Source organism: Mirounga leonina, unplaced genomic scaffold (assembly GCF_011800145.1).
Source record: "Mirounga leonina isolate KUSES-001 unplaced genomic scaffold, KU_Mleo_1.0 Mir_488, whole genome shotgun sequence".
Taxonomy (NCBI): domain Eukaryota; kingdom Metazoa; phylum Chordata; class Mammalia; order Carnivora; family Phocidae; genus Mirounga; species Mirounga leonina.
Window position 1 is genome coordinate 11337784 of NW_023270777.1, and position 27389 is coordinate 11365172.

The following is a 27389-nucleotide window of genomic DNA, read 5'->3' on the forward strand; positions in this document are numbered from 1 at the left end:
TGTATCCTCTTCGGCATTCCAGCTACGTTCTTTTTACGCTTCTCCCAGATTGGTGTGTCTTCGGCCCTCTGTCCACACCACAAAGAACGGTATTTACTGTAGCTACGCCCTCTCCAGCCATCCCTGAGGGGGACAGACCCAGGGGAACAGGTCGGACTCTGGCAGCCCTGGGCTTGCAGCTTGGCGCTGCTCCTGCTCTCAGTGAACAGGTATTTACTGAGTGGCTACCTCATGCAGGGCCCTAGTGTGAGTGCCCAGGGCATGGCAGGGAGCAGGACAGATGCCCTGGAAGCCATTACATGTTACGTTACATGGTCACATTACATGGTTAGCTGGTGACAAGTCTGGAGTGAAATGAAGCGAGGGATGGGCGCCTGGGTGGCTCAGTCATTAAGCATCTGCCTTCGGCTCAGGTCATGATCCCAGGGTCCTGGGATTGAGTCCCACATCGGGCTCCCTGCTCGGCAGGAAGCCTGCTTCTCCCTCTCCCACTCCCCCTGCCTGTGTTTCTGCTCTCGCTATCTCTCGCCCTGTCAAATAAATAAATAAAATCTTAAAAAAAAAAAGAAAAAGAAATGAAGTGAGGGAGGGTGAAGGCTGGGACTTAGCATTTTTTTTTAAGGTTTTATTTGTTATTTATTTATTTATTTATTCATTCATTCATTCATTCAAAGAGTGTGCACACTCAAGCACAGGTGGGGGCTGAGGCAGAGGGAGAGGGAGAAAGAATCCCAAGCAGAACTTGTGCTGAGCATGGAGCCTGACTCAGGACTTGTCCCATCTCACATCCTGAGATCATGACCTGAGCCGAAGTCAAGAGTCAGCCGCTTAACTGACTGAGTCACCCAGGCGCCCCTGGGAGTCAGCAATTTTAAGTGGAGGAATCAAGGAAAGCCTCACTTGAGAAGGTGACATTGAAGAGCGACTTGAAGGAGATGAGGGGGTGATGTATGAGGATGACAGCAGGGAAGAACCTTCCAAGCAGAGGGAGCAGCAAGCACAGCAGTCCTGGGACAGAGGGCGTGATAGTATGTTTGAGGAATAGCAAGAGGCTCGTGGGGCTAGCATGGAGAGAGCAAGGAGGGGTCAGACATGTGCCCATCCAAACAGTACAGGGATTTGAGCAGAGAGGGACCTGGTCTAACGCTCATTTTTATTTATTTATTTACTTATTTATTTAAATATTTGTTTTATTTATTTGATGGAGAGAGACACAGTGAGAGAGGGAACACAAACAAGGTGAGTGGGAGAGGGAGAAGCAGGCTTCCTGCGGAGCCGGGAGCCCGATGGGGGCTCGATCCCAGGACCCTGGGACCATGACCTGAGCCGAAGGCAGACGCTTAACGACTGAGCCACCCAGGAGCCCCTATTTATTTATTTATTTGTTTGTTTGTTTATTTATTTATTTATTTATTTGAGAGAGAGAGCAAGCATGAGCGGGGCTGGGGGGCAGCAAAGGGAGAGGGAGAAGCAGACTCCCTGCTGTGCGGGGAGCCTGATGCAGGGCTGGATCCCAGGACTCCGGAATCACGACCCAAGCCAGAGGCAGACACCCAACCAACTGAGCCACCCAGGTGCCCCAAGTCTAACGCTCATTTTAAAGAGATCACTCTGGCTCCCATGATCAGAATGGCCTGGCTGGGGGTGGGAAGGGCAGAGGGCAGAAAGAGGGAAGCGAGTTAGGAGGTGTGGGATGATGGCAGTTTTGACACGGATGACAGTAGAGGAGGAGGGAGAAATGCTCAGCTTTAGAATATATTTAGAAGGTGGAGCCAGTGGGGTGTGCAGAGGTGGATGTGGGCATGAGAGAAGAGAGAGGAAGACTCCAGTGTTTAGGGCTGAGCCACCACAGGGAGGGAGCAGGCTGAGGAGCAGAGATCAAAAGGTCAGCTAAAATCCTACCGCTCTGAGCTGCCTGCTAGGCCCCCAGGTGCGATGCTCCCCGTCCTGGCGGGCATGGCTACGGAGCTGGGGGCAGGGGCCTGCGGTAGAGGTGTAAGTTTGGGCATCTTGGGTCAAAGATGGCATATTGCTGCCTCTAAATATAGGTGGTCAGCTTGGTGCCCAGCATACATCTGGGTCACAGAGTTGTTGGGGGCTGTGCATTTCTGATGCCAGAGTCACGGGCTCCCTTCTTTCTCATGTCCCCCTCTCATGCCCTCCTTTCTCTGGTTGTCCAGCCACATTGGATCCCACAGATGGAGGTGCAACCGGTTCCAGGATGCCAAGGCTAGTGCTCCCCAGATACTCTTGAGGGGCTCATCTGGCGGGCCCTGGCGGGCTGTGGCCGAGGCACATGCACATTGCAGCAGGCACAGGGTGCAGGCTTTGGGCTGGGCCTCAGTGGGGCAGGAAGAGAAGGCGGAGTATAGATAAGAGCATGAAAGGGCAGTGTGTTGGGGCCACAAACAGTCTGGGCGAGCAGGGAGAGTGGGGAGGTGTGAGAGCCAGGCTGCCTCCTTCCAGAGTCTAGGAGGTGGGTCACCTTCCTTTCCCAACACTCAGTTCGCCTTCCTCCTGAAGTGGCCCACTCTCAGTCCTGCAGTTCTGAGTGAGAGCACCTCAGGGATGCGTGGCGATTTTTTGTCTCAGCCTCCACAGTGAGGTGATTGTCAAATCTCTTCCTAAGCGGGAGAAAAGCTCTGAAGTTCAGCTAACGTTCGGGCACCCTTTCAGCTCCTTCCTGCTTCAGGGCTTCGGTCCCCATGTTCCTTCTGTTTCCGTCTCACTTCTCCCTTTCACCAATCAGTTCTGTCTTTTACTGGAGCTTAGTTTGAAGTGCATTTCCCTCTCTTCCTGATCTGGACAAGTCCCCCCATACGTGATTTCACAGTACCCTATATGAAACCAGGCCCATCACAGTGTAAATGTCCATGTCTGCGTGATGTTTGTTAGAGTGGCTGTCTCCCCTGCAGGTCCCCCTTGACCATGCGCTCCATGAGGGCAGAATTCTGTTCCACGTGCCATTTTATGCCAACACCTAGCGCAGCATATGTATAATTGACTCTTGACAAGCATTTTGTAAATAAGAATAAATGGATGGAGACCTCACGTCTGATGGGGAATTCCATCTGATGGGGAATGCAGAACATAACTGTAACACAGCGTGCCGACAGATGCTGCCGCTCGCTGGGCGAGACCAGAGCAAAGGATGCTTGGAGGAGGTGACCCCGAGTGGAGTCTTGCAGCATAGGCGGGCATCCGCCTGGGGAGGTGGGTGGATGGCAGGCGGGAAGGCGGACACGCAGGCTGGTGGGCAGGAGTGGGAAGGGGGGTGTCCTGGGATTAGGGGCGTGGAGCCTGGAGCCACCTGCCTGGGCTGGGATTCTGGGCCCTCCACTCCCTTGCCATGTGTCCCTATGTCTTGGTGTCCTCATTTACAAAATGTGTAAACACCAGTAGTGCCTATCACATAGGTTGTTAGAAGGATCAAAGGAGTAAATATTACAAAGTGTCTGCCTATGTATGGATCCAGGTCCGTGCTCTGCATAGGGATGTGCTCTTTCTCCATTAAAGACCTGCACGTTAAAGACTTAACACGGCACGGGATGTCCTCCACCACTTTCATCTGTAGTGTCATCTGGCCAGTCCTGGGTCGTGATCCCGGTGGGTTGACGGCCCTGCCCCTGTCTGCCGTGCTCTGAGCGCTTGCCATCCGTATGCCAGGTCGCCACGCGAGCCCTGGATTGCACCAGCTCATGCGGCACCCCGAGACAACCCTAGAAGGTAGGGGCAGCCCGTGTTGAGGAAACTGAGGTCCAGAGTGGTTTGGTCACTTGCCAGAGGTCTTCACAGCATGGCTGAAAAGGGCAGAGGCAGGATGCAAGCCCACGCTGACCTGGCTCCAGCTGCCAAAACTCTGCCTACACTTACTTACTCAGAGCTTCACCTCTGGGACGTTGTGGTCCTGGTGGGTGCAGATTGAGTGAACTGCCCCAGAGGCCCGTCCTTGGGCTTTCCCTAAAGTGTCCAAGGCTGAGTTGCCCTCCATCGTAGGGCTCGTCTCCTGAATCATTGGTCATTAACCAGGAGTGCCTGGCTCAAGAACCTACCTGGGAATGTTTTAGGCCCTGTTTACCAGGCCTTGCCCAGACCTACCTAGTTCGGGCCCAGGTGTGTGGATTGGGTATGTGCTCCCCAGGTGACTCTGATGTGTCTCTCTGAGAAGGATCCGCTAACCTGGATCATTTTCATGACCGTGTCTGGACCTTCCCTTGCTCAGGGAATCCTTAGGCCCCAGCCTCTAAGCCCGAGTGAGCACGCAGCTGAGAAGAGGGGGAGGAGGGAGGGAGGCCAGGAGGGAGAGGAAGAGTCTGGAATGGGGGTGGAGGGCAGCCGTGTTGTCCTGGGAGGGAATAGGGAGAAAGCGGCTCCAGAGCAGCATTTCTGGAGCCAAAGGACAAGATGAGTTCAAGTATGACTAGAAAGAAGGGTTCTTATGAGCCTGGGGTGGAGGAGACCTTGGGGAGGCCGAAGATGGCCCAGAGGCCAGATCGTGAGGCCCTGGGTGCTGACCTTCCTGCTGCAAGCTGCCAGGGCGGCGGGGCATCTCACGGTGTTGGTGGGGGGCTCCCCTCCTGCTCCTCTCCCCTGCTCCATCTTGGCTCTTGACTCTTCCTTCTCTCCTTTTTCCCTCATTCCAGCTCCTTGCTGTCTAATCTGCAGCGGCTGCTTGAAACTTTGCAATTCCTCTGACATGACTTTGATCCTCCTTTCTGAAGCTTCTCCCCCGGGGAGAGAGATAAATACTTGCTTTTGTGCTCACCCAGTCACTCTGAGGCAGTACTTCCCGCCACCGATGAATTTCCATTTTAACTCTAACCCAGGAGCCTGCTGGCTCTCTGATTTTTCCACCACCACCATCACCCCCACACTGGGAGAACTCTGTGTGCACTCTGCTCTGTGAGCTCTAAGTGATCGCGGCCCTTGGAGGCTGTTCTCATTTTTCTGCTCCGTGCAAGTTCAAGAGGAGAGGGATGAAGCTGGCTTGAGGAGGATGGCAGCCGTGGGTCAGGGTTGACCGTGGCTTGGCAGAGCCTTGGAGAGAGAGGAAATCAATCCACGCTCCTGGCCAGCAGCCACTGACCTTCACCAGCTCAAGTCCACAAACAGTCCTCAAAGCCAGGAGCTTGTCGAGTCCCATATTTGCAGAAATCAGCATCCCTGTTTGGAAACTGCAGCCATGCTGTAAACACACTTGGCAGGGACCCATTCCCCAGAGAGCCTCGTCCCATCAGCCTTTGGGCTCAGGAGCCAAGAATTCCTGCAGGCAGCCACGTTTCAAGTTGGGAATGGGAAGTAGGTGACTCAGGGCGTTTTCAAATCTCTTCTAGAAGCCTTGGCTGGTTCCTGTGTATTTCTGACTACATAGGGCTGATTAGCAGACCTTCTACCATCCCTTCCCCCAGCTTCCTCACACATATTTGAAAGGGCGTTTTCCTTTGGTAAAGAGATCATAAATATTTCAGAGCTGTAGGAATAGGAGGTCCCTGACTTACAAACCTTCAACTTTCGAAAGACCCAGATATTCTGACACGTTGATCAGGGGAAGGCTGGAGCCCACTTGTGATAGCAAAAGGCCAGTCTGCAGGCGGACTGGGGACTCTCAGGAGTGCAGGTGATGGGGCGTCTGGGGGCGGGGCTTCATGCTAGAGGTAGCCATGAGTCCCGCAGCTTTGTTGGATCCTGGCTTAGAATAAACGAAATAACATGTTAGACCCAAGGGCTGCACCTTCTAGCTGTTTCTAGAGGGCTGGTTTGGGGACCCTCACTCCTAGCTCTAACTGTGATTTAAGGAAGAACGTGTTCCAGGTTCCAAACAATCAGCTTATGAACGTGCCTCTGGGAATCCACATCGGCTCCATTACCTAAACACACACAATTCTTTGGGTTTTGAGGAGACCTAATTAAGTTTTCTTTCTTTCTTTGTTTCTTTCTTTCGACTTTATTTATTTGAGAGAGAGAGCATGAGCAGGGAGAGAGGCAGAGGGAGAAGCAGACTCCCTTTTAAGCAGGAGCTGAACATCCAAGCCTCAACGGGGAGCTGGCCATTCTTTCTTCTGTGTCTCTGTCTGTTGTCCCTTCGGTGTACCCCCACACTAGTGGGTTAGTTATTGTTCCGAATAAAGAATATTTGCATGTGATGCAAAATGCAAAAGGACTGCAAAAAAGCCCAGTGAGAAACCTCTCACTCCCTCCTCTCTGCCACCCAGTTCTCCTCCTAAGGGGCAGCCAGAGTTACCAGCTTCTTGGGGCTCCTTCCAGAGATTCTCTTCCCTCTTCTGGCTTGTGTACTATGTATGTGTGTATGTATGTTGTCCTTTTATAAGCCAAAGAGGAGCATACCTTATGCACTGCTCTGCACACAACTCTATTCACATTTCTTTGAGTTGGCTCCATATTGGTGCATAAGGAGTGTCTTTATTTTTTCCCGCAGCTATATAGTGGGATAAACATGATTTAAACTAACCTGTTTCAGGGCGCCTGGCTGGCTCAGTCGGAAGAGCTATGGGACTCTTGATCTCGGGTCGTGAGTTCGAGCCCCATGTTGGGTGTAGAGATTACTGAAAGAATAAATAAATAAAACTTAAAAAAATTTTTTTTAAGTTAACCTGTTTCACAATGATGAAGACTTCATTTGTTTCTGATCTTTTATGTGTATAAATATGCCACCTAATACTTCGTGTGTAACAGACAACCTTGTATATATGCTGGTTCACACAAACAGGAGTGACTCTGTAGGGTAGCGGCCCCGAGTGGAATGTGCAAGGATTTTTTTTTTTTTGGACATTTAAGGTAATTTTTATTTTTGCATTTCTTTAATTTACATTTTTATGAAAACATTTAAATTGCATTTATTTTTTTTTATTCTTATGTTAATCCCCATACATTACATCATTAGTTTTAGATGTGGTGTTCCATGATTCATTGTTTGTGCATAACACCCAGTGCTCCATGCAGAATGGGCCCTCCTCAACACCCACCACCAGGCTAACCCATCCTCCCACCCCCCTCCCCTCTAGAACCCCCAGTTTGTTTTTCAGAGTCTATCGTCTCTCATGGTTCGTCTACCCCTCCGATTTCCCCCGCTTCATTCCTCCCCTCCCGCTACCTTCTTCTTCTTTTTTTTTTCTTAACATAGATTGCATTATTTGTTTCAGAGGTACAGATCTGAGATTCAACAGTCTTGCACAATTCACAGCGCTTACCAGATGTGCAAGGATTTTAACATGTCCTTCTCTCTAGGCCAAAGGATGCCATTCGAGCCCTGAAGAAGCGGCTCAACGGGAACCGGAACTACAGAGAGGTCATGCTGGCATTGACTGTGAGTGCTGCCCTCGTGGGGGTGGGAAAGCGTCTGGGGAAATCCACGTTCACGGCCCTGCCCCACCCCCAGGGCCTTCGCTCTGTCCACTCAGCACAGCCTCCGGCAGCCACGGCCTGTAGATGGCTTGGTGCGAGCACCACCAGGGTGTAGCAGAGCCTTCCCGTAGTGTGCTTGGGTTTGCCTGCCTTCCCCCAAAGTGGTGGATGAGCTGCAAGCTGGTACATAGGAGCAGAGGATCAGGTACGTGTAGCACTGACTAGTTCAGAAACCCAGAGCAGAGAAGCTGAAGGCCTGGCTGTGGATGCCCTTCCGGCCACCAGCCTGCTGTGACCCAGCCTCGCTAGTTGCCTTCCTAGGTATCAAGTCCCTCCTTACAAACCTGCTGCCTTCTACCCAGAACCTGCCCGGGACTGTGCTGAGTTTTTCAGGTGTTAAAGCAATTGCTTGCAGTAACCTTCCCAAACGGATGTCATCATCCCCTCAATCCAGAGAGAGGTCTGGGGGTTTGCCCAGACTTCGGGCTAGTGAGTGCCCAGCTGTAGATTATGGGGGTAAAAACTGGTCTTTGGTGCAGAGATTCTGGAAAAAGTCAGTCTAGTGACTCCTTTCGGGAAGAAACAGACCAGATTTTTGCCCTTTCTTAAAATGTCACGAAACTCAAAGGGACAACTTCGGGTGTTATTTTTGTCTGGAAAGCTAACAGTTATTCAGATGTGGCCAAATCTGGGCCACAGTGAGTTCTTAAAATGCAAGCTGTAACAGGTCAGCACGTGGGCCTCTCTGCAGGTTTGAAGAGTTTGTTGTTTATCCAAAACAGCTATAACATGTTTCCTTTTAAAGCAGAGAAACTGTTTGGATTTTTCACCCAAGTGAAAACCCAAGACTTATTAGGAGGATATTCTCTGCCAGGGAATTGGGGTATGAATAATAAAGACGAAAAAGACCAGCTGAGAAATAGTGACTTGAAAGCTGTTGGTTTTGTCTCAGAAATTGAGCCATGGCATTCACTAAACCCAGAGTGATGCCCAAAATGAATTGTTTTCAGTAACTAAAATCACCAGGGAATGAACTATAGGTGTTGGGCAGTTTCCTGGTATCTAAAACATATCCTTTTACATTCCCAGCTTCATGGTAACCATGTTGGTTAGATGGAAATCTTTTTTTTAAGATTTTATTTATTTTAGAGAGAGAGTGCACGAGAGTGGGGGGAGGGGGAGAGGGAAAGGCAGAGAATCTCAAGCAGATTCTGCACTGAGCATGGAGCCCAACTTTGGGGCTTGGTCTCATGACCCTGAGATCACAACCAGAGCCAAAACCGAAGAGTTGGACGTTTAACCGACTGAGCCACCCAGGCGCCCAAGGATGGAAGTCTCTCTAAAGTGGTCTCTGTGTTTACTTCCTTCTGGAAGAACATGGTGAACATCATTGAACCTTCCCTGATGGTTAGGTTTATTATTATTATTATTATTACTCCTCCAGCTTTATTGAGATATTGACATATAACATGTAGGTTTAAGTTATACAGTGTGATGATTTGATACACGTGTATATTGCAAAATGACTACCACCATAAGGTTAGTAAACGCCTCTGTCCCCTCACGTAATTACCTTTGTTGGGGAAGGGGGGATGCATTTAAGATCTAATTTCTTGGAGCTGCCTGGGTGGCTCAGTTGGTTGAGCGTCCAGCTCTTGATTTCTGCTCAGGTCATGATCTCAGGGTCCTGGGATCAAGCCCCGTGTCGGGCTCCCCGCTCAGAGGGGAGTCTGCTTGAGGATTCTCTCTCACTCCCTCTGCCCCTCCCCCAGCTTGTGCCTGTGCACACATGCGCACTCACTTGCTCACTCTCAAATAAGTAAATCTTTAAAAAAGAGATCTAATTTCTTAGCTGTAAAGTATATACTACAGCATTATTAATTATAGTCATCATGCTATACATTAGATCCCTAGAGATTACTCATCTTATAGCTGGGAATTTGTACCCTTTGACCAATATCTCCCCATTTCCCCTGCCCCACAGCTACTGTTCTACTCTGTCGCTGTGAGTTCAGCTTTTTTAGATTCCACATATAAGTGAGAAAATTGGGTGTTTGTTTTTCTGTATTTGACTTGTTTCACTTAGTGTAATGACCTCAAGGTCCATCCATGTTGTCGCAAAAGGCAGGATTTACTTCCTTTTTATGGCTGAATAGTATTTCTGTGTGTGTGTGTGTTTGTGTGTTTGTATACATGGATAAAGAAATACCACACATATATCACGTTTTCTTTATACAGTCATCCATCAGTGGATACTTTGTGTCCAGATCTTGGCTATTGTGAATAATGCTGCAGTGAACATGGGTGTACAGATATCTCTTTGATACCCTGTTTTCATTTCTTTTATTTCTTTCTTTTATTTTTATTTTTTAAAGATTTTATTTTATTTATTTGAGACAGAGAGAGCACAAGAAGGGGGTAGGGTGAGAGGGAGAAGCAGACTCCCTGCTGAGCAGGGAGCCCGATGCAGGGCTCCATCCCAGGACTCTGGGATCATGACCTGAGCTGAAGGCAGTCACTTAACCAACTGAGCCACGCAGGCACCCTCATTTCTTTTAGACACATACCCAAAAGTGGGATTGCTGCATCATATGGTAGCTATGTTTTTAATTTTTTTTTTAGGAACCTCTATGTTGTTTTCCACAATGGCTGCACCAATTTACATTCCCACCAACGGTGCACAAGGATTCCCTTTTCTCCACATCCTCACCAACACTTGTCTCTTGTCTTTTTGATAATAGCCATTCTAAGAAGTGTGAAGTGATCTCTTATTGTGGTTTTGATTTGCATTTCCCTGATTAGTGATGTTGAGAATCTTTTCATGTACCTGTTAGCCATTTGTGCATCTTCCTTGAACACATGTCTATTTAAAGTCCTTTGCCCATTTTCTTTTAAGTTTATTTATTTATTTTTTAGTAATTTCTATTATTTTTAGTAATCTTTAGTAATCTCTAAGTTTATTTATTTATTTTTTAGTAATCTTTAGTAATCTCTGAGGTCATTACACTTTAGTAATCTCTCTATGGGGCTTGAACTCACAACCCCGAGGTCAAGAGTCACATGCTCTGACTGAGCCAGCCAGGCGCCCCACCTTTGGCCACTTTTAATTGGATTGGTTTTGGTTTTTTGTTGTTTTTTGGGGGGCTTTTTTGCTATTGAGTTAAGTTCCTTATATATTTTTGATATTAACCCCTTATTGGATAGATGGTTTGCAAATGTTCTTTCCCATTCTGTAGAGTGCCTTTTAAATTTTGCTGTTTGTTTCTTCTGTGCAAAAGCTTTTTATTTGACATAGTCCCACTTGTTCATTTTCATTTTTGTTGCCTTTGCTTTTGGTGTCACATCCAAAAAGTCTCTGCCAGCTTTTGGTGTCACATCCAAAAAGTCTGCCTTTGGCTCAGGTCATGATCCCAGGGTCCTGGGATCGAGCCCCACGTCGGGCTCCTGGCTCAGCGAGGAGCCTGCTTCTCCCTCTCCCTCTGCCTCTCTCCCTGCTCATGCTCTCTCTCTCTCTCTGTATCTCTGTGTCTCAGATGACTAAATAAAATCTTAAAAAAAGCAGTCTCTGCCAAGACCAGTGTCAAGGAACTTTTTTCATGTGTTATCTTTTGGTAGTTTTACAGTTTCGGGTCTTACATTTAAGTCTTTAGTCCATTTCGAGTTAATTTTTGTGAGTGATGTAAGATAGGGGTGCAGTTTCATTCTTCTGCATGTGGTTAATCCAGTTGTCCCAACACTGTTTATCAAAGAGACTTCCTTTCCCCATTGAACCCTCATACCTCTCTTATCAAATATTAGTTGACCATATATTTATGTATGGGTTTATTTCTGGGCTCTCAATTCTGTTCCATTGTCTTTTTTTATTCCAGTACCATACTGTTTTGATTATTATAGCGCTGCAATATAGTTTGAAATCAGGAACTATGATGTCTCCAGCTTTATTATTCTTTCTCAAGATTGCTTTGGCTCTTCGGGGTCTTTTATGGTTCCATATGAATTTTAAGATTTTTCTCCAATTCCTGTGAAATCTATAGATGGCTTTGGGTAGTATGGACATTTTAATAATATTCATTCTTCCAATCCGTGAACATGGGATAGCTTTCCATTTATTTGTGGCTTCTTTAATTTCTCTCATCAGTGTCTTATAATTTTCAGGGTATAGATCTTTCTTTCACTTCCTTGGTTAAATTTATGCCTACGTTTTTTGTTTTTTGTTTGCTTGTTTGTTGATGTGGTCAGGTCTTCACTGCAGATCCAGAGATGCCTTTGGGAGCCTTCTGACATGGGCAGATCCCTTGTCCCCACACCAAAGGCTCCAGCCTGGTGCATGTTATATGATCTCATGTCTACTTTTATGGCTTCTCTGTGTTTGTCTTCCTTTACTGTATTAGTTGCTCTCAGTCCTCCTGCTCCTTGTGGGCCTTTGACAAAGATACTGGTATTTACCCCAAACAGGAGTTCATCAGAGGCGGGGAGGGTTCTCTGCTTTGGGGTATATAAACAGTGTATGGACTCGAAACCGGCATTTCTCATTGCTTAGAGGCACCTTTTGTCACTCTGCGGGCTTTGGCTGCTGGAAAATGGCTGCGGTGTGTTTCATGCCCTACAACCCACAGGGACCCATTTACCAGGGGCATTTTGGCAGAGTCTGTGGAGTGGCTGAGTGGCCCTTGCCGGCCGGGCAGGGCCTCCTGTGCCTGCTGCTCTGGAGCACATACCACCTCTCTCCGGGGCACCTCCAAACCTGTATCTGAGCCCCAAGGGCAGCCTAGGCCACGCTGACTTTAAAGTCTGCTCCCCTGGACGACACAAGGATGTGCTCTCCAAAGGTGAGATGGGCGTCCTCGCCCACTGTTGGCCCTGAGTGTGGTGACAGAGCCACGGCGGCCCTGCCGTGTTGGCCTTCCTGCTCCCCTTCATGCCATGTTCTTTCCCACCACAGCTGCTTTCTTCCCAGCCTCCTGCCCCTCCCTTCCCACCTGCTTCTCATAAAATAAACCATCCTCCCTGCCACCTGCCTTGGCCTCAGCAGCCCGATGCCTGCTTAGGCAACGTTCCGAGAGGGTTTTAGAGGATGCTAGAAAGGGAAGCTGTGAGTTCCCGGAGGGCAAGAAGAACCCCTCTGGTTCCTCTGTTCAGTCCCCACGGTCACTATGAGGGAGAATGCTAGTTACCTTGTGGTCACCCGGAATCAGGCACATGCAGAGGCTAAGAAAGAGAATGCCCCCTTGGCTGAGGAAAAGCTCGGTGACCGGAGGAAGCTGAGCTTTGGGGTCTTCCCGGGCAAGTCGAGCAGAACCCGGAGCCTCCCATGGTGCAGGCAGGCAGGCAGTGGGGAAAGGCACCGTTTTGACTGGCTCTGTCGCTGTCAGGTGGGGGGCACATGCCAGCTCTGGCCTCCTTGGAGAAGTTACCGGCGTCTCCAGGCCTCAGCTTCATCATCCCGAAAATGGGATAATACCCACCTTCCCGGGCGATTTCCAGGACCAGATGAAGGAACAAGAAATCTGGCACCCATTGCCTGTCATCTGAGGGACTCCCAGCTGATCTTAAGGGCTGGGGGAGGTAGCCCTGTGGCCTCTTCATGGGTGAGGAGGCAAGGGCTCCGGAGAAGGCCGATCCACTTAAAGAGAATTCGTTGTGAGACTGGAATGAAATGGTACATAACATGGAGGCTCCCGCATGGTGCCCAGCTCGTAGTCCACTCTCCGTCAGTGTTAAACAGGGTGGGAGCCTTTCCTAATGGCTGTGCTTTGTCAAGGCTCATTGTATGAACCCAGCCCTTTGGAATGGGCTGCATAACATAACCAGTGATCAGCTCAGTCTGGGCCACTGAAGATACTCAGGCAGTCAGAAATGTCCCCTGTTGCTGGGCACACTCCAAGGAGGCATTTTCCACTAGTTGACCGTGGCACTGGGGGGTGCTGGTGTGGGAAGGGCTAGGTGATTGTATGGGCTGGTTTACAGAGAGCTGAGAAGTTCATGGGGCACCTGGGTGGCTCAGTCAGTTAAGTGTCTGCCTTCGGCTCAGGTCATGATCCCGGGGTCCTGGGATTGAGCCCTGCATCGGGCTCCCTGCTCTGCGGGAAGCCTGCTTCTCCCTCTCCCATTCCCCCTGCTTGTGTTCCTTTCCTTCCCACCATTGTGCTGTCTGTCTCTCTGTCAAATAAATAAATAAAATCTTAAAAAAAAAACCTTCAGAAAGCTGTGTTCAAGGCTGGGGAGACCTTTCAGTGGGTACCCCTGAATTCTAAGGGGCCTCTCCCCTGTACTGTGGGGACTGTGAAGTTTTTCCTTTCCTCAAGTGTGTACAGCAGCCGCTTGAATGATAATCATAACATCATAGTCCTCATTTACTGCCCCCCCTCCCCCCAACGCAGGGCACTGTGCTAGGCGCTTCAGACATACTCTCTCATCCTCACTACAGCCCTGCAAGGGAGGCACTCATGTGCCCACTTTACAGGTGAGGAAGCTGAGGCTCAGACAGGCTTGTCCTGGGCCATTTAGGGAGGAAGTGGCAGAGCTGAGATTCAAGCCCACACTGGCCACCTGGCCAGAACCCACACGCGCTGTGCTTTTGAGTGGCTAAGACCTGTGTACCTCATTTTTCCAGACGGGGGAAGAGCGAGCAGGGTTTGGAGTAAACACGGACCTGGGAGCTGACTGGCAGCAGAGGCCCACAAACCATTTATTAAGAGTAGAAAATCAAAAAAAAAAAAAAAAAAAGAGTAGAAAATCCTTAGTCATTACCAATTTTAGTTGCAGAGGCAGGGTTGTGTGGGGCGTGTACGTGTGTATGTGTGAGGGTGAGTGAGTGTCTGTGTGTGTTTGCTTGCGTCCTCACATCCAAGGGCCAATAATTCACGCAGCAATTCAGGCTGTCACAGCCGCCCTCTCTGTGACAGAGCCTGAGTCCCATTGGCTAATGTCTCACACCCAGGAGCCCGGAGAGAGGAGTTAAAATGCTAATTTTCAGGGACCGCTCAGTCATTTTGATCTCATTAAAACACCAGCATCCTTCTCATGCAAAACTGGTGCCTCAATTACCAACTAATTGCCTGATTATTGTGCAGGGACAGGCGACTTTAGTCAGCAAGGCATGCCTGAATCAGAATGGAGGGATGCAGTGCCGTCCCTGCGTGACCCTGGAGGAGATGGTGGGGCCACGTGGGAGAAGCAAAGGGTGGGGTCGGGGTGGAAACTCGGGCTGCCACGGTGGTGACCCTGCTTTCCTCTCCTCCCTCCTCAGGTGCTGGAGACGTGTGTGAAGAACTGTGGCCACCGCTTCCACATTCTCGTGGCCAACCGGGATTTCATCGATAGCGTCCTGGTCAAAATCATCTCTCCCAAGAACAACCCTCCCACCATTGTGCAGGACAAGGTGCTTGCTCTGATCCAGGTAGGCAAGCTCCCCTCGTCCAGTTTGTTGGCACTGAGTGAGGTGGGGCCCCTGAGCAGGGGGTCCTCGTGCTTTCCCATCATTTGGAGGAAAGAATGGAGACCCTCCTGGGTTTAAATACCTTTTGTGAAATGCTTCTGTTTCTCCGCTCATTGCGCTAGAATAAAACCCTGAGAGGTAGCCCTCAAGCCAGTTGACAGAGCCTTCACTGGTATTCTGGGTGCCATGGCTCTCTGTTGCCCCCAGGGCAGGTGGGGGGCCCTGTGAGGCCTCCAAGCCATCGGGGACAACATGGAGTAGGAAGGGCCGTACTGGAGCCATATGCAGGGCTGGTGAGGCACTGGGTCGGGGCCAGCTCTGCTGCAGGCGGGGTGGGATCGGGGGAGACAGTGTTAAAAGAGTGATTCACTGAGGAGATGACATTTCTGTTGGACCCTGAAGGATGTGGGGAGCTTGGCGGAAAGGTCATTGTGAGAAGTAGCCTGGGCAAGGGGATAGCACGTGCATCAAGAACACATGACACATGCGGGATGTATTCAGTATTAATGGCTCTGTAACAAATTACCGCAAAACTTAGGGGTTTAACACAGCAAACGTTTATTACCTCATTGTTTCTGTGGGTCAGGAATTCAGGAGCAGTTTAGATGAGTGATTCTGGCTCAGGAACTCTCGGGAGGTTGTGGTGAAGACTTCAGCCAGAATTGCCTCATCTGCGAGCTCGATGAGCTGGAGGAGCCACGTCCAAGGTGGCTCACCACAGGGCTGTTGGCAGGAGGCCCCAGCTGCTCCCTGACTATTGGTAGGAGGCCTGAGTTTCTTGCTGTGTGGACTCCTGAGTGTCCTCATAACATGGCAGCGGGTTGTCCCTAGAGCAAGCGATCCAAGAGAGCTCGGGAAAGAAGCTGTGGTACCCCTTGGGACTGACTCTCAGAAGTCACGCACCATCTCTTTTGTCCTATTCCATTTGTTAGAAGGGAAGTCCCCAGGTCCAGCCTCAAGAGTTGGGGAATGAAGCTGCACGTCTTAAAGAGAAGAGGCTGCTTTAAAGCCATCACATGGAGCATAGAGTGTGATGAAGAATATCTGGGGCCAGAAGATGAGGCCAGAAGGATGGTCTGGGGCTTGTGGGCCGTGCATGCTGATAGTCGGTGCTCTGTCCTGTGGGCTGTGGGGAACCACTGCACGTTTCTGAACTGGGTGTACACAGAGGGATCTGGATTTTAGACCGAGCCCCCTGGTGACAGGGTGGAAGGTACATTTGTCAGCAAGCACAATAGTGCTGTTGTCTGCCGGAGCCAAGAGGAGAGGGGGGTGGGCTGGGCTGGGCAGGAGGCACTGTGATCCGAGGTGGGCACGGGGTATCCGAGGTGGTGGTGGCACCTGAGCCTGGAGAGGAAAGGGGGGCTCTGGCTGAGGTTCTCTCGGGCGTCCTCTGCATGCAAGTCTTCTCCATCCTTCAGACAGCCCCCAGAGGCCTCCCCACCCCTAGGTTTGTAGCATCCCCTCTCTCCTGTCACCCTCTTTTATGGTCTTCTCTACTTCTAGGCTGACTTTTCTCTCATCTGCCTCTAAGTTCCCTGAGTGTCCAGGGACATTATATCCCCGGGGTTTAGAGCAGTTGACTGTGTAGAGTAGGTGATAGGTAAGTTGTTGTTTTTCTGAATGAATGGGTGACTGTGGTTTGCTGAAGCTCTGAGGAAGGGGAGGAGTGTGGGTGACTGCAGAGCCGCCTCCTTCTTAGGTGGTCCCTATCTCTTCTTTCTGCCCACCTGGCGTGTCTTCATGTCTCTCCTTCCCGCCCTCCTTCTTTCGCACCCATGAGCGTGCGCACACACACACGCACACACACAGAGGTGCAAACCACCTCACCCTCTACCCTCCCCACCCCTACTTCTGCCCTCGACTCCCCCATTCTGGGACTTTCCCCGTACATTCCCCTGCCTCAACATCCCTAGCATTTGATGTCAGACCAGTAAATAGTGACTTTTTACTCACAACAGAGGGGGCACCCCAGCCTGAACCCCTTGTGCAGGCCCACAGTGGCCACAGGCAAGGTCTCTCTGGAGTCAGACCTGGAAGGAGCACTTCCTGTGGCCAGGCCCGGTGGGCGGTTGGCCACCCCCCGACAGGCACAGCTGTGGTCAGGCTTGTGATCTGCGACGTCCCTGTTGGCGAGGGCACTGGGGAGCCTTGTGCAGTGGCTGTAGCTGTGACTGTCCCCAGGGACGCCGGCCCAGCTTTCCCATCAGGGTCACCGCCTGCTCTCAGCACTGCTTCTCCTGGCTGTGTAACCTCAGCAGGTATTTGAGCCTCTCTGGGCTTCTGCCTCCTTATCTGCAAAATGGGGGCCTCTGTCCCTGCCTCCCTACTCCGAGTCCCGAGTCTGAGATCAGCCCGCAGGGACTCAGCGGCCGGTGCTGGTGTCGTGAGGACTCCCCCTGCCGGCTTGGTGGCGGCATGCGCGCCCACCCACAGGGGCAGGAGGATGGGCCCCTGAGGGCCTCGCGGGCTTCTGGTCCAGCGAGGACACGCTGGAGGGTCAGCCTGGTCCAGCTGGGAAGATGCCAAGGGCTTTGGATAAGTACTCTCTGGTGGGGCTTGCTTACCTGCCTGGGGATGGCTCTTCCTCTCCAGGTTTTAAAGCTCCTGAGGAACTTTTATCTTTGGTCATGGCCACCCAACAGAAGAAAGCAGACAGCATTCAGAGCTGGCGGCTGGCTTGGCTTCTGGAATGGGGTGGACAAAAAATCGAACAGCATCTTCAGCCTTTTCTTCTTACCGAATTCTAACATATGTGCAGGAGATCACGGATTGAACTAGCACATACAACTTGATAAGTTTTTACAAACTGAACGTATCTGGGTAGCCAGCCCCTGTGTCATGAAGCAGAATATGACCCACACCCAAAGTGCCCTGACCTCCTGGGGACCCCCTCACCTCACAGCCTGGATGGAGTTCTCGTGTTCTTGAAGTTCATCTGTGTGGACTGTGCAGTAGCACTCTGTTAGGTCTGTGTGTCCGGCCACGCCTTCTTTGCAGGGCTCACCTTGTCACTGGGTCTGACCATCGGCCTCTGTTCCCGTTGCTCACATCGCTGGCCAAGTCCCTGTGGGTGAATGCACCACGGTTTGTGTATCCTTCCCACTGATGGTGGGGACATGCTGTTGTTCCCCATTTGGGGCCATTATGAAAAGTGCTGCTATTAACAGGTAGCAGGTGTCTTTGGGTGAGCATGCATATCCGTTTATATTAGGTGTGAAACTGCCATCTTTTTGGTCAAAAATAATAAAATATTAGCGATTCCGTAGGGGTCAGCCTCATAGCTGGGAGCAGAATTGCTGGGTGGTGGGGAATGGCCATGCTCCAGTTTAGTACTTAAACCAGCAGGCCCTGCTGTTCCTTCCCACCAGCACCCGAGAGCTTTAGGTGCACAGTGTTTTCACCAACGCATCCGCACTAAAGCCCATCTGATGAGTATGTGGACGTACTGCATCTCGTCCACCATTTCTTAACTCTTTGGAGAAAGAAGAGGACTTTGTTTGCCTGTTGAATATATTTGAAAGAACTGGGCAGTCCGCCCTGGGAGTCTGATATCCCCCGCCCCAGGAAGGGCAGGTTCTGTTCCCACCATGATACAAGGGTGGGGATGGGGGCAATGGCCGCGGATCCCCGGCCCTCTTGCCAGCCTGGGAGGAGGCAGCCGGCCATCGTAGAAACGCAGTGAGACCGAAAAGTGGTGCGGTCAAATGTGTGGGTGCCAGAGCCATGACAGCTTCTTCCTCGCCATCCTCGCCATCCAGGCGTTTCTAAATGCTCTTCGGAGCCCAGCTGCCAGGAAGTGGAACTGGGCCAATCCCAGCCCTGCCCCTGGGGAGCTGGGTGATTTTATGGAGAGACAGAGGCTTGCAGATGATAGAGGGCCAGGGCCTACCCAGGGAGGACTTGAGCTGGCTTTGGGATATTTGAGGGGCTGCCCTAAACTCTGAACGTATTAACACTTGAAAAGCTTTTAAGGCCAAGGGGTTGGACGGAGAAGTGCTCCCCACCCCAGCCCAGGAAGCATGGTTGGAACTCCTGGTGGAGGTGGGACCCGAGGCTCTGATGACCAGGTATCAGCCTGAGTCCATTGTCCCTCTGATTGCTCCCCTACGGTGGAAGCAGGGAGGGGGCCTGTCTCCAAACCAGCTTTCCTTTCTTTCTTTCTTTTTTTTTTTTAAGATCTTGTTTATTTATTTGACAGAGAGAGAGCAGGGGAAGCGACAGGCAGAGGGAGAAGGAGAAGCAGACTCCCCACTGAGCAGGGAGCCCGATGCAGGGCTCGATCCCAGGACCCCGGGATCATGACCTGAGCCGAAGGCAGACACTTAACCATCTGAGCCACCCAGGCGCCCCTCCAAACCAGCTTTTCTGAGAGTCTCCCTGTGCCTGTAGGGAAATGGGTGCTTGTCTTCACATGTTCTCCTGGCCCCCACCATGCCTTCCAGTTCCTTTCCTGGGATGCTGATCACAGGCATTGTCAGCCTGAGATTGGCCATGCTGGGGCCATTTGCACCAGCACACGTTTGCCATCAGCAGCCCTCTAGGGGGATTTTTGAAGAGAATCTGTGGATGCCTCTCTCATTCCCACATTCTGTCCCGTCTCTCCTCGAGGCATCTGTATCCTCTGGCTGTTCTCTAGCCCTCCGTAGCCACTCCATCTCCCCCGGGACCCCCAAAAGAGATACCCCTCAGGCTTGTATGCACCTGAGGCCCTGCCCTTCAGATTGCCCTCCACCTCCCCCAGCCCAAGCCCAGCGCGTAAGCTGTAAGGGCAGTTGGAAGTGGTTACCTGACTTAGGTGTGAGGGCCCAGTGGGCTTCCCCGCCACAGGAGTTTGCCCTTTGGGAGGGGAGCTGGTCTCCCTGGCAGCAAGAGAGGAGAGATGTTGAGAGCAGGGCAATCTTTGAACTGCCTGCCACCTTCAGCCCCCGCTCTGTTTCTCACCTGGTCCCTGGCTGGCCTTTGGCTGCGTGCCTTTCTGTTTTTTCATGTGAAGTCCCATTTGTTCAGAAGACAAGAAGGACACTTGTACTCTGTGCCATCCCTCAGCCTTTCCTTGCAGTTGCTTTCAGGAACAGAAATGATACCATCCTGGTAGGGTAACTTCATGGTGATCATGCTTCTCCTGCCTCCCTCCCCCTCCCCCCTCCCCCCCTTACCTTGCCTCCCCACCCCCTGCCTCCTAGCAATCGAATCTAAAAATACCCTCTTTCCACTGAAGGTTTGTCTTTCCACTGAAGAAAGTGAGCTGGTAGGGGTGGGGGCAGGAGCTGGAGGTATTGTGTTCTTGGAAGGTGTCAGAGACGTGGTGGCCCGGCCTTTGGCCACATTCCATGTGGACTGGCAGCTCTCTGGAGACCCTGTCACTGGGACTAGGCAGTCTGGTCCAGGAGCAGAAGCAGAACATGGCAGAAGCCAGAGAACGGAACCCACAATCTAAATCAGCAGTCATTCATTGATCTGAAATTGGATGATTTAAAACTTTGTCAAAACTTGAGGGATATAGAAACAAGTACAATACAGTTTGTGTTAGTATAAGGCCTCAAGTCTGGCGTTTGGTGTATAATCCCAAGGAGCAAAGGAAATGAAAGCATGAAATTCTTTTTTTTCTCTCCCTATTGACCTTCCTCTGGGTCTTTCAGCCCCCAACACTGTAGACATATGCCAGAAAAGCACTTTGCTTTCATATAGGGCAGCCTGTTGGCACCACCCCTGTGGCTCCCTGGCTTTAGGTTGGCGACCCGGAGTGAACCAGACTTCCTGAGCTTTGCCACCTCTCCCCTAGAGCAGATTCTGAAATCTCAGCTGGGTCAGCTGTCCAGTGGGGCTCCTGCTTTCTTTGTCACGGTCACCTCAGCCCGTGGACAGCCTAACTGGCCATCGTCCTGTGTTCTCCCAAGTAGAACAATAAGGATGCTTAGTAACCGTGAGGTCTGAAGTCAGTCTAATTTGACAAATGGTGACTGACTGCCTTCTCTGTGCACGGGCGAGACTCGATGTGTGCCTTCACAGGTATGACCTATTGGGGAAGAAGACAGGTATTTGAGCATGGTGCCAGGAAGATGCGAGAAGCCCAGCGTCTCTGGATGTATCCCAATTCCGTGTTTCCACTTATGACTGTCCTTTAAACGTGCCCCCCTGCCCTGCTCCCTGTTTGGCATCGGTAGAGAATGCTGCCATGAACATATGCTGTTAGCAGCCAGCTCACCCCACACCACACAGGGGTGTCCCATACAGGGGTTGAAGTAGTAGCAGGTGGGAAGGGAGTAGATGAGCCAAGACTGCTTGGCTGCAGGTATCAAATGCCAATCCCAGCTTTTGCCTAGGCAAAGAGGGCAGTTTATCATGAGCAGGCAGGGCTTCCCAGAACCCTGGGGTGTGACTGGACCTGGGGAGGAAGGGACAAGAAGGGATCAGGAAACCCCTCCAAATCCTCTGTTGGCTGCACCTTCCAACACATAGGTTGTCTCTGCTCTCCGGTCCCCAGGGGGCACATCGCTGCCTCCCAGGGCCCACATCTATAGAGGACAGTGTCACCTACCCAAGGAGAGCAGTCCAGCTCTCCCCACGCTCAGGGCCAAGCTCCTGGGAGGAGGGGAAGCTGACTGGCCCAACTTAGGATGTGTATTCCCCTCCTGGGGCCACAGAAGACACAGTCCCAGAGAAGGGGGGCCTGTTGGCTCACTGTCGGGGCAGGTGCCCCGAGAAGTCTCCACTGCCTGGAGAGCACAGTGATGGTTCTTTAATTTCCATTCTTCCTATCTCCGATCTGGCTGAGATGGAGAGCAAGATAAATGAAAAGTGGTCCCCTGGAGCGGTTTGTCCTCCCATAGAAATAGAGGCAGGAAGCGGCACCAGGAAGAACGGTCATGCTTTTTTCTCCCCAGCCTCCACAGCAGGCTGTAAACCTGGTCTTAGACCTTAAACGAACATGCTAGCTGCATTTTGAAGCTAGCCTCCCGGGACTCAGCTGGATTTTGAGTCCAGTGGTGGCAGCCAAAGCAGCTGGTGGAGAACGGGGCTCTGGGGCACCCCCTAGGGGGGCAGGCCTCGGTGCTACGGCTGTCCAGCTGGCGCTCCAGACAGGCCTCCGCAGGCACCTTGGGCCCTACTCAGCCTCCAGAAGGAAGTGTTGGCCAAGAGGGGCCGTCCTCCAGCGGGCACTAAATCCCCGAGTGTGCAGACCAAATAAGTGGATCAAGGAAGGCCGGCTGACAGTAATGTTTGTGGTGAGACCCATCAGTCGGAATGAGCGAGGCTTTTTGGAAACTGACCTTTTAACTTCAAATGGGTCTGTTGGTTAGAGATAGAGTTTCCGTGGCTGCCTCAGGATTGGTTGGAACGCATCGCTAGAGCCAGGGAGGCACTTAAAGGCTTGTGACAGCAGCAGAATTGGCAACAGAACCGTGGGCGCGAGACTGTGCCTCCTCCTCTGGGTATGTATGTGGTGACAGGACAGGGCGGTGCTGAAGAGCTGAGCTTCATTTGGCGGGGGAGCCCTTTGGAGATTCTATTCTTTCCTTTCCTTTCCTTTCTCTTCTTTTGTAACTTCCAAAGAACAAAATATTTTATTTCTTTTTTTTTTTTTAATATTTATTTATTTCCTGAGAGAGAGTGAGAGCACAAGCAGGGGGAGCGACAGGCCGAGGGAGAAGCAGGCTCCCCACTGAGCAGGGAGCCCCATGCAGGACTCGATCCCAGGACTCCGGGATCATGACCTGAGCTGAAGGCAGATGCTTAACTGACTGAGCCACCCAGGCGTCCCAAGAACAAAATATCTAAAAAATTTTTTTGAGTTTCACGAATCAATGCAAAGTGAGTCTATTGAAATATGTGTTCTTTTCAAACTCTGTGTGGGGTGTTTTCATCGAAGGCACTCTAGGGGGTGTGCTTTGTGGTGGCGTTTGCCATGTGGGCAGGTGTGCATTGAGACTGTGGGCGGCTCGGGCTCTCCCGCCCCTGGGCCACCGTCATGTCGCCTCTCCGGCTGGGCTAGGCGGTCTCCGCTTTCGAGCGCTCTGATCCACTGAGGAACCCACTTTAGCCTTTATTTCCTGTCACACATCAGTTTCGCCTTTCCTTTCTGCTCAGTTTGCCTACGGCTCCTGCCTCCGCCCCCGAGAGCTCTACAGAGCCAAGTGGCGCTGCGGTCCCCGCGGTGTCCTGCGGGCATGGCAGCAGGGCTCGCGTCTTCACGCCCCTCGGCTGAGCGCCACCAGGAATTGATTTCCTGGCGATGAGGGAAATGCCTGCGTTTTAGGATGCGCCACAGTGCCTAGGTGTTATTTCTCTGCATCTTCTCCAAGGAAGTACTACATGCTGAATTAAGTTTTGTGTTTTTGTTCCTGCTCAGCAGCACCGTTAAAAACACACATTTCACCCGTCACATCGTGGCAGCCCTAGGGGTGGTGGGGGGACAGGAACAGAGTGGGTTTGGCCAGAGAGCATAGGCCTCTGCGAGGGCACCTGGGCTGCCTTCGGTGAGAAATGCTTCCTAACAGGCCCTCTCTTTCCCCCCAGGCGTGGGCGGATGCCTTTCGAAGCAGCCCTGACCTCACTGGCGTGGTGCATATATACGAGGAACTGAAGAGGAAGGGGGTCGAATTTCCCATGGCAGACTTGGACGCTCTGTCTCCCATCCACACACCACAGCGGGTAAGCTTCCAGCTGGCATTTTCTAGAAAGACCTATTGCAGAACGGGCCAGCCACTGCCACCACCCTTCTGTTGCTGCCTTTGAATTATTCAGCTTGTCATCACGCTTTCTTAAAGCTTGAGGGCATTTCTTTTTAATAACAAGGAGAAAGCAGGAGTGAGACAGCTGGTTGACTGGTGATTCAGTGGCAACAGTGATCTTCCCCCCCACCACATTTTCATCTGACTGTGAAAGGATATAATAGAGGGATCAGTTCCGACATTTTCGTGGAAATGGCTGCTTGGGCGGAGCCATCTATCCCGTGAGGGCCACTAACACCTACTTTTCAGAGGCCCCGGGAATCTGGTGTGGGGATACTGGCATCTCCCTGGGAGAACACTGAGGCGCCTCAGTGTTGGCAATGTGGGGGAGCTGATGACGTCACTGATCGTGGGGCAAAGGGCGGCTTTTGTTTTTTTCAGACTGTACATTTCAGATAGATTGAAATTTTATTTTGAGCTACAACTGTTCAGCATCCATCCAGACACCCTTGAATTCCACCAGCCTTGGAATTCAAAGCCGAGGGTTGGCCCATTTAGGGGCCTGCCATGGAAGCTCTTACAACGTGGTGCAGCTCTGGGCGACTGAATGGATGCCGTTCATCCCAGGAAGCTGGTACCTCTACTGGCTGGGGATCAGCCCCTGGTCCTGGGGGAGAGCCAGGCAGCTCCAGGATCTGGGAGCGGCACCTTGTCCCGGCACACTCTGCCTTGCTGGCCCCTCATCTGCCCATCTCTGAAATGGGGTCAGGAAGTCCAGAGCGTCTGTACAGGTCTTTTGCATGGATCACAGTTAATGTTCAGGAGGCTATTTGAGATGCTCAAAAGGAAAGCATAAGAAATTATACTTTGCGAGCACCTGGGTGGCTCAGTTGGTTAAGCGACTGCCTTTGGCTCAGGTCATGATCCCAGAGTCCTGGGATCGAGTCCCACGTCGGACTCCCGGCTCAGCGGGGAGCCTGCTTTTCTCCCTCTGACCCTCTCCCGTCTCATGTTGTTTCTCTCTTGCTCGCTCTCTAATAAATAAATAAAATCTTTAAAAAAAAAAAAAGAAATTATACTTTGCAAAACGTTATTCTCATTATGATCCCTCCAAACCACTACTATGCTTTGTGGAATAAACGTAACCTGTTTTATTCTTCTAATAATGACACAGAACCATGTTGTTGTGCCTATAATTACAAAGAACATTCAGTAAATTGCATAATTACTATTTATATTAGTCTCCTCGTAAAGGCCAAAACATCATCTTCTCATACCAAATAGGGATCCGTGATTAGCAAAACTTCGTAGCAGGCCCCCTCCACTCAGTTTCTGAGGTGGTCCTAATAATGGGAACCCTGACCAAAGCTCTCACAGAGCGCCCTCAGTGCTGCCTTCCTGAGCGGCTCTGGTGTCGGCGAGGAGCTGTTGGTAGCCCCCTGCGTGGATGGAGAACCTGGGTGCGGAGGGGGCAGAGGGATTCCTCCAGCCTCAGAGTCAGCAGTAAAGCTGGGCCCCCTGCCTGCCTGCCAGCTGCTATGGCGGGAAGGGCCACCCTGGGGTGGGGTAGGTGCCAGGCCCGGCCACACAGGCAGCCCAGGTGAACCAAGGACTTTGTTGTTGCTGTGCCAGAGCGTCCCCGAAGTGGATCCAGCCGCAACCATGCCCAGGTCCCAGTCGCAGCAGAGGACGAGTACCAGCTCCTATTCCTCGCCTCCTCCTGTTCCCTACTCCGCTCCGCAGGCCCCGGCCCTGAGTGTGACAGGCCCCATCACGGCCAATTCAGAACAGGTACTCGCAGACTTCTGGGCCATAGGCAAGGTGGCCGCCTGGCCTCGTTCACCCTTCTGGGACACATACAGACGCCTTCCCTGACCAGGCGCTGTGCTAGGTGGCGGCGGCCCACAGACGGAAGGGCCCAGGCCCTCTCCCGAGGGCTCACCGTGTAGCGGGGAGACCAGGGGCAAAGACAGTCCGGCGGACAGGGTGGTGGCGTGGTTGTGGGAGCGGGAACCAGGAGTTGAGCCCAGAGTTGAGCGCTGCCTGGAGGGTCACCCCGGGAGCTGATGCTGCTGAGGCTCTTGAAGCTAGAGGGGGGCTTCATCGGACAAGGTGTGGGGCCGGGAGGCACGGAGGAGCGGGGCATTCACGGGAACAGCCGCTGGAAGCTTTGGAGGATTGGTGCAGGATCCGAGAGGCAGAGGGGGAGCCAAAGCACAGCGACGGAGTTGCGTCGTGAACAGCCTTGTGAGTCACACAGAGAGGTTTGGATTGATCTTGTAAGAAGCGTCAGCCATCAGAGGCTGGGGACGCGATCAGCGAGCTCCCGTGGAGGCGGAGGCCAGCATGAGGGAGTCCCATAGGAAGCGCGCTTCCTGCCTTTATTCCAAACACTGCCCACCTTCCCTGAGTTATTTCCTGAGAGGCCAATGCCGTTTTAACGCCAAACTGGAGTTTTTTTAGACGAATCACAGAAAATAGTACTTAGATGAATCTCTAAAATGTCCATTAGTTAAAATTTGAGAATTGATCAGACTTGGGGGGAAAAAAAAACCAAAACCCTCTTCCAGTGTTTATATTTTTTAAGTCCTTATTTAATATTTGTGACAGCGTCATTATTATGGAAACTCATTTAAACAGAGGGGTCAAGCGATGAGGTGTGGTTAACTGAAACGTCGTGCCAGGGCCACTCACGCTTCTGTTCTCTGCTGGCCCTGAGGAGGTGAGCGGGAGGAGGAGGGCCAGAGGTCAGACGGGCCTGGCCTTGAGTCCCCACTCCGCCACTCACTGTGTGGCTTCAGTCAGGTCATTTAACCCAGCTGGGCCAGTAGAACAGGGTGGTAGTCCGTCCTCCGACCCCATGGAGCCATCGTGGACTTGGCAGGCAGCTGGAGAGACCTTGTGGTCATCACTCAAGCCCCCGGGGCAGAAAGTCTCCGGCAGCTGTGGGCTCTGCTTCCAGCGGCAGAACTGGGCCACTTACTGCTCAAAGGGGAGTCTGACGTGTTTGGAGTTGGATGGTCCCACTGAGACCTTCCACTGACTCCTTGTCAGTTCCGTGGGAGTTTGGGAAGAGCCTTCCCATTGCAGCCAGGACAGTCTGGAGGAGGGTCTAGAATGGGCGAGAAGGCATGGGTCCTGCCCCTGGGGGAAAATGGATGCAGAGCCGGCAGGAACCCAGCCTGGCCTAGAGGGACCCCAAGGGCTTCTGAGCCCATGTGGTGTCTGTTGCATTCCTGAGCTTCCAGGGCCAGAAACCTGTTGTGGCTAAGACTCCGGAGGAGTTCACCCACCAGGCAGAACCAGAGGGGAGAAGAGCCTCTTGGGACCTAGGCCAGTGTCCTTATTGACCATTGTCCATCTGTCCATCCAGTACACATTTATTGAGGCCCCCGTCCCTTTTCCTGTGCTGAGAGTACTGACCTCCACTCAGCAGAGTCCCTGCCCCCAGGAGATCAGCAATGGGGTGGGGGGCAGAGCGGGGCCTGCTGTAGGAGGGGGGCTGGCTGGTTCTGCCTCAGGGAGAGGGGCAGGGGAGAGTCAGTAAAGGCTTCAGGGAGGACAGAAGGTGTCATTTGAGCTAGGTCAAATTGCAGTTGAGAGCCGTAGCAAAATCCAGCGTTCTGATTATTGTAGTAGGAAAGGGATTGGGTCGGTACTGGGCGCATGGGTACCAGCCCTGCACTGGGTCTTCACTTCAGTCATTCCTAGCAGCTCTGAGGCGTGGGCAGTGTTTTCCCCTCTCCGTAGGTGAGGAGACTGAGGCTCAGACAGGTTTAGCTCTGTCCCTTATGGTGTCCCTACTGGAGGAAAGATGGCTCAGGCTTTGGGGAGCTCTGTTGGATGGGCAGGTAGGGAGCCGGGGCGGGAGGCGGTCTCCCCCCGAGTCTTCTCTTGGTCCCTTTCCCTCATTC

The 27389-nt window shown here is 51.8% G+C and overlaps 1 protein-coding gene across 4 annotated transcripts in view; it reads left to right on the plus strand.

Annotated features, from left to right (window-relative positions):
* Positions 1-27389, plus strand: part of TOM1L2 (target of myb1 like 2 membrane trafficking protein) — a 119936-nt gene that overhangs the window by 61445 nt on the left and 31102 nt on the right. For all 4 annotated transcript variants that reach the window (XM_034989743.1, XM_034989744.1, XM_034989745.1 and 1 more), the window contains exons 3-6: positions 7246-7324; positions 14612-14761; positions 23321-23455; positions 25108-25266. In XM_034989743.1, coding sequence (XP_034845634.1) covers positions 7246-7324; positions 14612-14761; positions 23321-23455; positions 25108-25266 — 523 coding nt within the window. The remainder of the gene's footprint in view (positions 1-7245; positions 7325-14611; positions 14762-23320; positions 23456-25107; positions 25267-27389) is intronic.